A 14,351-nucleotide genomic window follows, 5' to 3' on the forward strand; every position below is an offset into this window, starting at 1 on the left:
GACCGGGCTTCCTGCAGGCGAGGCGAGGTGGTATGGTATGGTATGCGCAATCGGGACAAGAAGTCTAAATAATTAATAATAAGCTGATTTTGATTTTTGATTTTGATTGTGACGAATGGTTCGGTTGATTTTGGTTCGCGGTCGGACAGGTTGCACCGGCCGGTGGCACAAGTTGGACCCGGGGCCTTGGGACGGAGCAAAAAAAAAAAAAAAAAAAAAAAAGGAAAAAAGGGAAAAAGAAAAGAAAAAAGGAAAAACAGGAAAAAAAACAAGGGTTGCTGGAATCTGGAATGCCCCAGCTCCACTTGCTTGGAACCGAACCGTGAATACTTTACCGAGATGTAACTACGCTATGAAAAATAAGTGTGTACGGAGTCCGTAGTTAACTATATGAATAATATTAAATAAATGAGAAACGTGGTTTGATTGATGGAAGCGACGACGTCTCACATTTGGGTTTGGATAAAGTCCCTGTAATTTATGTTGTTAGTTCGCTTCTTTTTGTTACTACTCTAATACAGGTAACTACGGAGGGAGTACAGTATCTTTTATCATGTTAATTAATATTATCACCCCGTGATATTAAAGTGATATTAAATGGGAGAATCAGAATATTATCATCATATGGAGTAGTCACTGTGTACAGGCAGGCAGGACAAGCTATACAAGAAGATAACAACAAAAATGATGAGGAATTAATTATTCTGAAAATATCAGCAGCTGCCGAGCTCTCTTCCGCTTCCTTCTTCTGTTTCCCCCTTGCATCGAATCGACCAGACAGGCTGAGATGAAACTTAGTTATATATAAAAGTGCTTGATACTAGGTGTATTCCATTCCAGCCGGACATGATTTAGCTGCATTCGAGAGGCGAATCCCAGCCCTCTTGGACCCTTTCTTTCGCCTCTCCTCTCCTCTCCTCTCCTCTCCTCCTCCTCTCTCCTCTCCTCCTCTCTCCTCTCTCCTCTTCCTTCTCTCCTCTTTTTTAGACACTTTACGCGTAAACCCGTAAACTTATTACGGCGCCGGCGCTTTATTACTAGGGGAGACCGGGGCTAGTTAGAACCTAGCTAGCAGGAGGCTTGCACGGACTACTGTGTAGGCCTGTTCGTTCGCCCTCAATTCTGGCGGGTACAGTACACACCCAGTAACTTACAGGACAGGGCCGCCGTCGCTTCTTCGTCGTCGTCGTATTCTTCTTCTGATTCTTCTTCTTCTTCTTCTTCTTTTCAATTCATTCTCTTTTGTTCCGAAGACTTTCTTCTACCTCCTTCTTTTTCTCCATGTCAGGCAATCCTGTCTCTTGAACATCCAACAACAACGACCAAAACACAAGCGACAATACACAAACTACAACTAACAACTACTCCTACTCCTACGAAATCTATTCAAACAACAGCGTAACATAGCCACCCCGAGTTGTTGTTGTGCGCGCTGATGCAAATGATCATCTGATTCTATACCTCCCTCCCTCCCTCTCTCTCTCTCTCTCTCTCGACAAAAAAACCATGCTCGAGAATTAAAAGGGCCGGGAAAATATAATTGAAAAGAAGAAAAATAAAAGGAGAAAAAAATAAAATAAAACATCCCAAATCCTATTCCGACCGTTATCCGTTCGTTCTCCCTATTTCCTTATTGTCCGCCATCCCCACATTCAACCACATTCAAGTTCTCGCCCAAACGTCTTTCGTATGCGCTGTTTGCATCGCTCCTGAATTCTACTTGCTTGTATCCAGACCCTGTCGGCGTTGTGACAATTATAGCACAACACTTCACAGCCGATAGCGCATTGAATCGGTCTTTATCATCTATCGATAATCTACTTATCGTTCAGCTGCTTTTCTGGCGGATGTGGTAGTGGTTGGTACTCGATCTTCACTTTGAATACTTCATTATCGGATCGACAATTATTATTATGATTATTTTGTCAAAAAAAAAGTCCATTTATTGATTTTTCAATTCTTCATTTCTATACCATTCGTCTGTGGAAGTCAGAGAACTAATCAGGTCATATAGGATATTTTCGTTTGATATATAGCAGACTCCTTTTTGCCCGTCATGGCTACAAAGGCGTCTATCCTACACCCTCCAAACGAGACCGAGCATACCATGTCTCGCGTCACCCAGGAGGGCAAAAAACTCACCTACCACCTCAAGGTCATTCAGCAGCCTGAGCGCGCCAGAGCATGTGGTGCTGGAGCGAAATGTGAGTCGTCAAAGATGTTGCGAAAATATTAACGGTTGGATGCTGACTATCTCCACCAGCCTCTGCGGACCGCCGACCTGTTGACCCGCCGCCAGTGGTCGAATTGCGCGTGTACGAATCAGACCTAAATGATCAGCACAAAACAGATGTCACTTTTAGCTACAATGCCAACTTCTTTCTGTTTGCGACCCTCGAGTGGGCACGACCAATTGCCCATGGCAGAGTCCAGACGCAGACCCCTTCCTGTCCCGTGCTGACAGGCGTGCCCGTTGCGGGCATTGCATATCTGGATCGACCAACCCAGGCGGGATACTTCATCTTCCCTGATCTTTCCGTCCGTCACGAGGGCCTGTACCGGTTAAACTTCAACTTGTATGAGGAAATGAAGGAACCCAAGCATGCCGATAAAGGTGGACTAGTACCACACCACCCGCAGAACCATCTGGTGCCGTCCACGCCGTCGAAACCCCGTTCACCGCATCAGTTCCTCCACTTCCGTTTGGTTGTCAAATCCGTCCCGTTCACCGTTTACAGCGCGAAGAAGTTCCCTGGCCTGGCCGAGAGTACCACGTTGAGTCGCATCGTGGCAGAGCAAGGTTGCCGTGTCCGGATCCGCCGCGATGTTCGTATGCGTCGTCGCGAACCGAAACCCAACAAGGACTATGGTGCCTACGACGACAGGCATAGGGCCACCCCAGATCCATACCCGGGAACTCCTATCGAACGTCCGCGCTCGACGAGCAACGCCTCCATCGACGACCCTTACAGATACCCCACAGCACCACCACAGGTCCAACCGAGTCCCGAGTACGGCTACCATCATCCATCTCATCAGCAACCCTCTCCTGTCCCTACCGCAGCTCCGCACTTACTTCTATCCTTTGGCGCCCATGCACAATATCACGTTCCTCCCCCGCCACTACACGCCGCCGCCGCACACCCCGCTGCACCATCCACTGCCTATCCTTCTCCCCATCTTGGTTACGTACATACCCGACAAATCTCTGGCGGTTCAGAGTACGACCCCCTCGGGCAAAAGTATTCCCAGTACCCACCTACCAGCCCTCACTCGGATGTATACGACCAATCGAAGCCTTCTATGCCCATGAACCCATCAATGGATCACCCCCCCTACCAGCAAATGTCCTACGACCAACGCCTCGCAGATCCAAAACTTTATAACCCACCATCTCAACTCCACCACGCTCCTCCTCCTCCTCCTCCTCAACAACAACAACATCAACATCAACATCAACATCAACCACCCCCATCCTCAGCAGCAGTAGCACAAACCACCCCGCACCGAACTCCCGCCAAACCAACAATCCTCCCACCAACCCCATCCTGCCTCTCCGTCGAAATCGACCCCGCCGCCGAAGCCGACGACACAATCTTCAGCGCCACGCGCACCCGCCGCGGCTGGGTCCTGGACGAGAAGCCCGGCCCCGCAAAGCGCACCCGCGACACCTCCGAGCACGACCACCAGCCCCTGCGCAACGGCCAGCGGCCTGTCATGTCCGGCGACGAAAGGGGCAGCGGCGAACTCAGCGAGACATCTGGCGGGTCTGACGACGAGGTGATGATGTACCGGCGGGCGGATGGGCGGACGGTGTGGAAGCACCGCGCGTCGGCGAATTCGAAGGGGAAGGAGGTTAATATTCCGCGCGATTTGGATTTGGTTCCTAGGCGGGCGGAGGTGTGTCCTCTTCTTGAGTAAAAAAAAAGGGGGGGGGGGGTTGGTAGTTTGCTCTATTGAGGGAGGGGGTTCTATGGATGGGGAATGAATAAGAGAGGGAAATGACCCAAAACGTCGTTCGATTATGGGCACAGAAATCGCTTCTCCAGCTTCCTTCTCCGGTACTACCGACGGAAATCGTTATCTCGACTCGAAACAACCACCACATCATTTATAAAAGCCACCTTTGAACTTTCCAAGGTGATATGATATGTATCTTTATCAACCCAAGATCGATCAAACCCCCTCAAATCCATCCGAACCCAAATCTATCCGGATCTCTCGGCTAGCCTTTTATTCCCCTCTCCTCTACCACACCCATCTCGCATCTTTGCATCTTACGCGGCTTTTCATTCTATATTTTTTAACTTAACAACCAATCTGTCAGATACCACCTCCTTCCTTCTTTCTTCCTTCCTCTTTCTTTTATCTTTTTATCTACTTGTCATTTTATTTCATTTTATTTATCTCAAATATACTCCAGTGTTTCACACCTCCCCCAACACCCCCCGTTTCCTTCGTTCAATTTTTTTTTTTCTCTCTTCACACACATGCCATGTATTCTTCCCTTCCCCTCGCTGTTTTAACTGTTCATATATTCCCCCCCCCCCCCCTTTCTTCCTCCCTTGCCTTTATTTTCTTTGCTCTGTTCCTATCAGTTATCAGTTTCCTAGTGTCCTGTCCTATTTGTTGGTCTGTGTTATTTTTTTTACCCCTGCTTATCCAACCCCTTGCCTCTCCTACTCCCGCCCGCTCGTTTGTGGTGGAGGATATTCCATCGCACTATATATATATATGTATACATCATACCCGGCAAACGCGCACACCCTCTCCCACACACGTCACAATGATAATCGCAAATTGGCAAATTTCTGTTTCTTATCTACATTATTTGCAATTTTGAAGGCCTTGTATCTGGAGAGAAGAGATGGGGAGAATGGGGAGAGAGGGGACTGGACGAAAAGAGAGGGAAAAAAAAGCACGGCAGGCCATTGTAATGTACATACCTGGGACCCCCGGGTATGTGGGCTAATTGTTCCTTTTTTTTTTTTTTTTTTTTTTTTTTTTTTTTTTTTATCTTCTACTTCTACCTGGTGTCTTTTATTTACTCTTGCCATTTCCTTTAATTTTTCTTTTAATTTTGTTATTTACTCTTATCGTGGCTCTATCTATCTAGCTCATCTCAAAGTTCTGCTGTTTCTTGCATACTATCTAGGTATACCTTACCCTACTTACTCTATCTAAGGCAACAATCATTTTTTTTATCACCTTATTTCTTTCCTCAGGTATTTCTCTTCCCTTCTCTTCTCATCTTCATCTTCATCTTCATCATCTTCTTCTTCTTCTTCCTCTTTTCTCAGAAAGATATGAAATTGTATATGAATGAGATTTGATAAAAAAAAAATACATAAAATGAAAAAAATGAAATATATATATGTATATAATTTTTTTTTTGAAAATACTATTTAAAAGGAATAAATATACATACACCAATCAATTCATAACTTTGTAGTTTATTGATAGTTTGAGTGAGTTGCGGTATTTATTTTAATACATGCGTAGGCTGGGCTGAGAGAAATAGTTCATTATTATCAAGAGAATCAAACATTATGTATTATGTATGTATTGTACTATATTATCTCTCTATATATTATAGAAAAACCAACTTTTCCGAGTAAAATGCTCTGTAACATGACCTCACATGATATCACATGCATCTCATCAAAATGAATTTATCTGAACAGCCAGCTCTGCAGCCTGTACAGCTCTGATATTAATCTTCATTCTTTTCTTTACAGATATTCTCTACTGTATTTACATTCTTTATACTCTTCTCTACATTTATTTCAATCTATACATTCATTAATATACTCATTTCATGCGCTGCTGCTTGATATGTGAGAATTCTCATTCTCTCAGTGTATTTGAACAGTTTCAATTCAATGCATTATTCTGTACATACTCTACATGCTGTCAAGCTCAACATCACACATGCTAGTCATATTCAGTTCAAATCTCTCATCTGTCATTGAGAGATGTAGTCACTTTTATACTCAACTCACAGTAAGTTGAGCTGTCACACTGTAATATATACTGTGAAGACTGTTTATCTCACCTGTTCTATACTATTAATTGTGTCTTCAAGAACTGCAATGACTGTTAGACTCTTAATCATAAACATATCTGTGATATCAAATGCTGTTATTTGACAGCTGCTGTAGCAGTTACTGCAGCAGATGAGTCTGCTAATTATATATATATAGATTCACTGAAGCAGCTGACTCTTAATAATCTTAATACTTGAACTAGCTTAACTATCTCTGAATCAGCTGTTAATTCTTCAATTACTTATAACTGCTAATCTGTTCTCTGCAGCTTCTACTTCTACATCTATCACTGTTAATCACTTAATTTTGACTGAATAAATATCTGCTGCTCTATCTGCAGAGCTAAGCATTAAATTGATAAATATATACATGAGTTATCAAAGACTCTCTCAGTGTTTTTCACATGCTGTGTAAGAGATGCTGTAAGACTGTCATCTGTCAGAGAACTCTTATCAGAGCTACATGAGCTGTTTAATAATAATACAGCTGATATAAAGTATTTCTGTAAGTATATTTAAAACTATAACTCTGCTCTGACATTTATATCTCTTAAGTATAAGCAGAATTCATATCTGAGTTGTCTGACTACTGACAGCTCAGTGTTATTTTAAATACAGAGAGAACTCTATTATCTGTAAGAATTATTAAAGTCTGAGTCAGATGATGATATCTGTTTTATATAAATATAAATTCACAATCTGCAGTTTGATACAGATATTATAAATAATACAGACTCTGTTATATATTCTAGTATATTTAATTATATCTGTATTATATTGCTTACTATTCATTCATTTGCTTTTTCATATTCTTCTATTATATTGTTGACTGCTAATATTTCTAAGATTAATTCTTTTATTCAGCTTTATCAGTCTGTATAAGAGATACTACAGAGTAGCTCTGCTATATATATCAGTTTAAACTCTGTTATATAGCTGAAGGCAGATAATAACTGCTACTGTGAGAATCTGTCTACTATCTCAGAGATTGCAGTTATTATACAGAATACTTCTAGTGATATCTGTCATCTCTGTGCCATTCTTCTGATACTGTGGCGGGCTGCGCCCGATCAATCATATAGACTATTCCGTTACACTCCACAGATTCCAACCGCTTCATTCTCGAACGCGTACGCTCCGATTCTCGGCCATTCTCAATCACCGATCCTCGGCTACCACAAACGCGTATAGATTCTTCCACCCCGAAGCTCCACTGTGTACATCATTATATACATGTATAAATATTCACTTCAATTGCTGATTCTCACACTTTCTCTTTCTTTTTCTTCTCTAACATTTTTCTCTTTGTTATATAAGACCTATCAATATCATACTGATCTATTCAGTATAGACCTCTTACACTAGAAAAACATTCATTGTCTTCTTATTAGAAATGATTATTCATTAAGATATCTGAATGTGTAACAATATGTAAGAAATAGAGAAACAGTTAAACAGTTAAGCAGACACTGAGTTCTTAAATAGAAGCTTGCTCATCAGTTACTCTGACTCTGTAACAAGATCTTACAAAGAGAGTAAGATTTTATAAGAGAATATTAGTGAAAGATCTGAGAGTTCTGATATTTCAGATATATAAGATATTCATATAATTACACTTCTTCAGATTTCATAGATATCACACATCTGATAAATGATATAACCATGTTTAATGATAATATGAAAGAACTCTCAAATGCAAGCATAGATGTAATATCACAGTAGCTTTAAGTAATGTTGAAATTACAATAACAATAAATAGCTGATATGCATGCAACTTAATAATGTTAATATAAAGAGATTCAATGATTATTATAACAAGAAACTCATGCAATTTCAATATTTACAGAATTGAATATAAAAGTACTGAAAGAATGCTTAGATACTCTTATATATTTAATACTTTAATCTCACTCTCTACTTATCATGAAGAATGAAAATGCTTATAAAACTGAGTGTAGATGAAGATGTCATCAGTTCATTAATCAATCAAGATTAATATATTAATGAATAATTGAAAGAATCACATAAAACAGAAGTTTCATTTATGAATAAAAGCATGTGAATCAGTGCTGTAAATATCTAATAATATTATCAAATATCTTGATATTCTGTTCTGAGACACTGCCATGCAACAGAAAGTTTTAGATTGATTACAGAGTATCTAACAGAGAAACACTTCTCTTACAATATTCATTTCTGACTTTGATATCAAGATTCTAGAAGCAGGTGATCAATCTTGAAAGAATTGAATAAAGATTAGTATATTTAAGAAGATATTAACTTTTGAACTCTTACAGATTCTTATAAGTGTAGATGAAGATCAGACTTATGAAGATTTCTACACACAGCTCTGAACATTGAATAACTGTCTTATCAAGCTCAAGAGTATACAGAACAGTGATAGAAGATGTTACATTCATATATCTGTGTTGAGAAATAACTCAGTCACTCATACATCTGCACTAAGAAATAACAACAATGATGCAGATGCTATGAACTAAGTAGACTTGAATGTCTATACATAAGCAAGAGTCTCTGCTGTTCAAACAGGCTTCTGAGTCTCTGAAATTACTTCTGAAGAAGTTGCTGATTAATATCAATGAGAAGTGTGTATTAACTGTAATCAATCAGAGTATATTACTTTCAACTGTTAATCAGTCTACATGTCTTTTTATTCAAAGAATAAATCAGCATCTGTTCATATCAATCATGTTACATTAAAGAAAGATTTAAAAGATAACTATGAGAATACTCTGATAAAATAGAGAAAAGATTAGCTTCTATTCAAATTCATAAACAGAAGCTTGAAGAGGTCAGATGATAATAATTTAAAGAGAAAATGACAATGAATGTGATTCTTATATCTACTATGATTAATAATATATATAGTATAAAAGTCATGACAGACAGTGGTCTATGTCACTATATAATGATAAAATCTTCAGTTATAAGATGTTATAATCTTCAGTGTATTCTCTTATTAAAACCTCAACTTCTTGCAGAATTTGATGATTCAAAAGACATTTGTATCTGTTACATGATAAAGTTGATTATAGATATAAGAGAACATCAATGTGAAGATACCTATATATATGAAGTTGATAATCTTGATTATAATCTTATGTTAGAACTTATCTGACTATCTGAATAAGACATCTTGTTAAACACTTGAAACAGAAGCTTGATATTCTCTAATAATAATAGAATTCATGAAGATGACATTTACAAGATCATGAATTTGACACAGATCTCTGTCAATGTGTATAAAATACTCTGAAAAAGAAGTCACTGATAGCAGAATTATATAACAATCTATTCTGTCAGTCTGACTAATATTAAAAAGGCTCTAGAAAAGTTATTCTGTATTATAATAACAGATTCTTGTATGAAACTTTCTTAATAATATTATGAATATCTAGATATCTTCTGATAAGATAATATTATAAATATACTCTTCTTATGAGGTTCTGAAGTGAATCACAGTATTAAGTTAGAGAAGAAGAATAATTAGAACTCTGAAATTATCATGAGATTCTCTTTACAACATGTTCTGAGATGAACTTCTTCTTCTTCAAAAGATACTCAATGATCTATTGAATAAAGAATTTATATATATTAGTAATTCTTTCACTGCAGCTTCTATTCTCTTTGCAAAGAAATCAGATAAAGAACTCTGATTCTGTGTGAACTATTAAGAACTGAACAGAATAATAAAGAAAGATTACTATCTGTTATCTCTTATTAATGAAACTCTAGCTTACATTGAACAAGCTCAATGATTTATAAAATTAGATATTATTATCATATTTCATAAGATTCACATCACTGAAGAAGATAAGTAACTTACAGTATTCTGAACATAATATAATTTCTTTGAATAAATAGTTACTCTCTTCAGACTGACTAATACTCTCAGTATATTTCAGAAGTATATTAACTAAGCACTCTGAGATTTTCTTGATAAATTTATATCTGTATATCTTAATGACATTCTCATCTTCACTGATGAGTTCAGAAAAAAATATTAAGAATATATACAGAAGATATTACAATGACTATAAGAAGCAGAACTATTAATAGATATTGATAAGTATGATTTTAAAGTCAAGAGTATTAAATATCTGAGTTTTATTATACAAGCTGATAAGAGAATTTAAATGAATTCTGAGAAAGTCTCTGTCATTCTTGAATGAGAAGCTCTGCATACTGTGAAAGATGTATGAAGCTTCATTAGATTTACTAACTTCTATCAGTGATTTATATAAAACTTCTCAGATATCATGAGATTACTTACAGAACTTATCAAGAAGAACTCAGTATTTCAGTGATCAGTGAATACTGAAGCTGCATTTACATAGATGAAGAAGATGTTCATCAATATCTCTCTGCTAATGATATTTAACTCTGATTATATGATAGTTATTGAAGCTGATTTCTCCAGCTACATAACAGAAGAAGTGATATTGTAATATAATGATGAAGATGTTCTATGATCATGTATTTTCATATCTAAGAAACTGAGTCTCACTGAATGCAATTATGAGATCTATGACAAGAAACTTCTTGTGATTGTACACTGTCTAGAAGAATGAGACTCTGAACTCTGAAGTGTCTCTGAATTTGAGATAATCACAGATTATAAGAATTTTAAATACTTTATAACAATCTGTAAACTCACTGAATGACAGATATAATGATCTGAGTTCTTAAGCTGCTTTCATTTTACAATACACTATCATCTCAGCAGTTAGAACTTGATGATATATACTCTCTCATGATGAGAGTAAGATATGCCTTTCAATGTAACAGACATCTGTTGAATGAACTGAGAACACTGACTTCTAGATCTGAAGATATTAGTTGATTAAGATGAAATAACTCATAATACTATACATACTTCTCTGATTAGAACACTCTCTCTCTGAACTGTTATTAACACTGACACTGACACTGATACTGACACTGATATCTTGACTTCTCTCAAATCTACACTGAATGAATTATGACATATAACAGCTTAAACTGATGAACTTCTTCAAGTACTCACTGAAGCAGTATGTCAAGAAGCACTCTGATTTCTCTCAGAACTATATATAAGAATCAACATCTCTGAATACTCAATCAATGACAATAATACTCTATAGTTTTATAAATAATGTTAAGTCTCTCACTCTGAACTCTTATACACTCAGATAATGCAAGAGATGCATGATTTATATATAACTAGTTATTCAGATTATAAATAACTATATTAAATAATCTCTCAGAAGTTCTACTGATCTGAGATATTAAACAGTATTAGATATTTTATCAGAAACTGTAACTGTTGTTTCTCTATCATCTTATGAAAGAACTGTAGAAAAGGTCTGCTGAAACTGCTTAATATCTCTGATAGAATCTGATAAGATGTGATAATTGACTTCACTGTTGATCTCTCTGAGAGTAAGAACTGTAGAAATGTTCTGATTATTATAAACTGATTAAGTAAGAGTGTAATATTGAAACTCTGTAATAAGATGAATACTGAACAAGTCACTGAAGCTTTTCTAAGAAGCTTATTCTATTAAATACATGAATTACTGAGATCTATAGTATTGAATTAAGACTGTTAATTCATGAGCACTCTCTGAACAAGAATCTGTCAAGTTCTTAAGATTATATACTGTTTGTTAACTGTCTATTACTCTGAGATTGATAATACATTAGAATGAATAATTCAGACTGTAAAGAATTATCTTTATAAGTTCTGCAATTACTTATAAGATAATTGATATGATCTTCTTCTACACACAGAGATTGCTATCAATGATTGAGATGCTGTTTTAACAGATATAAGCTCATTCTTTCTTATATATGATTATTACATGAAAGTGTTAAATCTTCTAGAGATTATACAGTTCACACTGAATCTCTGCAGTTCAATTCAGATTACTGATAATATAGTAATAAAACTCTGAGATATCTGTGATTAGATAGAAGTCTTTATAATAAGCACTAAACAGAATTAAGAAGATTGAATTAATATTCACTGAGATCTCACTGAACAATATAAGATAGAAGATCTAATATAATTGAATCTTAAGAATATATGAATTATATACTCATCTTACATACTGAATTATCATTATACAAAGTATAAAGTGATAGAAGTTCTAGATAGTTATAACTACTGTCTTAATATATTATCAGAGATTCATGATGTCTTTTATACAAGCTTGCTCTATTATACTGTCACTGATCTATTCTCTTCTCAACTGACTTCTGAGTGACAGTCACCAGGCATCATAGAAGAAGATAATGAGCTTGAGTGAGAGATTGAGAATATTCTTGATAAGAGACTCTGCAGCTGTGACTGACAATATCTCATGAAATGAATTAAGTATGATTGTCTAATCTGAACTCTGAGTTCTGTATTATCTGAAACAGCAGCTCTTGACTGATGAGAACTGCTTCTGAAAAGAAGAGACTAATGTGATAAGCTGCATCTGATCAATTATATAGACTATTCTGTTACACTTCACAGATTTCAATTGCTTTATTCTTGAACATGTATGCTCTGATTCTCAGTCATTCTCAATCGCTGATTCTTGACTATTATGAACATGTATAGATTCTTCCGCTCTGAAGCTTCACTGCATACATTATCACATACACATATAAATATTCACTTCAATTGCTGATTCTCACACTTTCTCTTTCTTTTTCTTCTCTAACATTTTTCTCTTTATTATATAAGATCTATCAATATCATATCAATCTATTCAGTATAGGCCTCTTACAGATACTATGATAATCTGATACTGACTTAAGTCTCATATGTATTGACTCTTGCAGTTTATTATATCTTTCACTACATTACATTCTACTTTTTTCTTTGAGAGATCACAGCTAATATATTAATATGAACATACTTACACATCTCTTATCTACTTATAACAGCTCTGATAATGATGATATTAATAATGCTGTTGAGAATGAAGATAAGTGTGATAGCTATAGCCTGACTCTGTGTATGTAGTATATATATAATCTTTTTCAATAAGATGATGTTGATGCTTCTCTTTTCTAGGCTGAATGTTTATTTCAGCAGTATTTAATTGATATCTATATGAATATTAATGAACAGCAGCTGAATTAAGTCTGCACTTATTAATCAGAAATCTATGCAGATTAATATAGTAATCTGTGTGATACTATACAGACAGATAATACAGACTATGAGTAGCTTAATCACTATATGATATTATCTGCTTCTTATATAGACAGTGAATATTTTATATATAAACTATTTCAGAATTCTATGATGATTATTTTCAACTATAGATACTTAATTCTTTTCATTATATTCACAGTTAATTCTGAATAAAAGAAGGTTATCTGTAAGTTACTCTCTAATCAGACTGCAGTGAACTGTCTAGATTTGATTATATATGTTTTTATAATGAAGATTTTTCATTTTCTTAATATTCTCAAATCTGAACAGCTGTTTGAGCTGATGTTAATCAGAGTATGAATAATTAAATATCAAAAATGTGAACTGTCTCATATACATCTATTAATCTGACTAGAGAACTCTGAGCAGTTTTTACAGTCTGAGATAATTGATAAGATTATATCTGCAGAGCTGTTAAGCACTGCTGAGAATACAGACAGATTGAGTGAATTAATCTGTAAATTTATAATTCATAATTTATGTAATACTGATAAGATGAGTCTCTGTTACAAGAATGACAGATGTATAAAATATTTCTTCAAAACTTTTCAGAGTGCTACAGCTATTGAAGAGAATAACTATTCTCTATATAGACAGTAGTATAATTCATCCATCTTCTTTAAACATACTATTAATAACAGTGAGATTATAATTGACAACTGATGAGTTATTTCATACAATCTCTATCTTATCTGTATATATAAAGCTTATATAAATGTTGAGATCTGTATCTCTATTGAAGTTATTAAATATATCAATAAATACATCTATAAGAGCCTGAATCACACTACTCTTCATATCATTGACTTCAATGATGAGATTAATATTCAACTGCATAGATGTTATATCAGCTTAACTGAGACTGTATAATGTATATTTGTGTTTCATATACATCAGAAGTTTTCATCTGTTAAGATGTTATTTATTTATCTATCAGACTGTTAGATAATTTACTTCTCTGAATCTGAATATAAAGATTATAAATGTATGACTGATTATTTAATAAATAACATATCTAAGTTCATGATATTCTTTGTCTACAACTGTTCATATTTGAATACTCAGTATCTCTATCAAGAATTTCTCTGTCAT

The 14,351-nt window shown here is 35.8% G+C and overlaps 1 protein-coding gene across 2 annotated transcripts; it reads left to right on the plus strand.

Annotated features, from left to right (window-relative positions):
• The first annotated feature begins 607 nt into the window (after positions 1-607).
• BDBG_03555 lies at positions 608-3,991 on the plus strand. Of its 2 annotated transcripts, none has more exons than XM_031721301.1 (3): positions 608-1,858; positions 2,015-2,204; positions 2,264-3,991. In XM_031721301.1, exons 2-3 carry the CDS (start codon positions 2,057-2,059, stop codon positions 3,919-3,921), a joined length of 1,806 nt encoding a protein of 601 aa, XP_031577806.1. In that variant the 5' UTR covers positions 608-1,858; positions 2,015-2,056; the 3' UTR covers positions 3,922-3,991. The 2 variants fall into 2 exon arrangements, with proteins under 2 accessions (XP_031577806.1, XP_002626391.2); XM_002626345.2 differs by having other exon boundaries at positions 644-1,611; positions 2,264-3,983.
• The last annotated feature ends 10,360 nt before the right edge of the window (positions 3,992-14,351 follow it).

This window comes from Blastomyces gilchristii (assembly GCF_000003855.2).
Source record: "Blastomyces gilchristii SLH14081 genomic scaffold supercont1.5, whole genome shotgun sequence".
Lineage (NCBI taxonomy): Eukaryota > Fungi > Ascomycota > Eurotiomycetes > Onygenales > Ajellomycetaceae > Blastomyces > Blastomyces gilchristii.

Coding starts and splice junctions, on each gene's coding strand:
- BDBG_03555 (XM_031721301.1), top strand. CDS start 2,057: ATGGCTACAAAGGCGTCTATCCTACACCCTCCAAACGAGACCGAGCAT. Junction 2,205..2,263: donor ATGTGGTGCTGGAGCGAAAT/GTGAGTCGTCAA, acceptor TATCTCCACCAG/CCTCTGCGGACCGCCGACCT.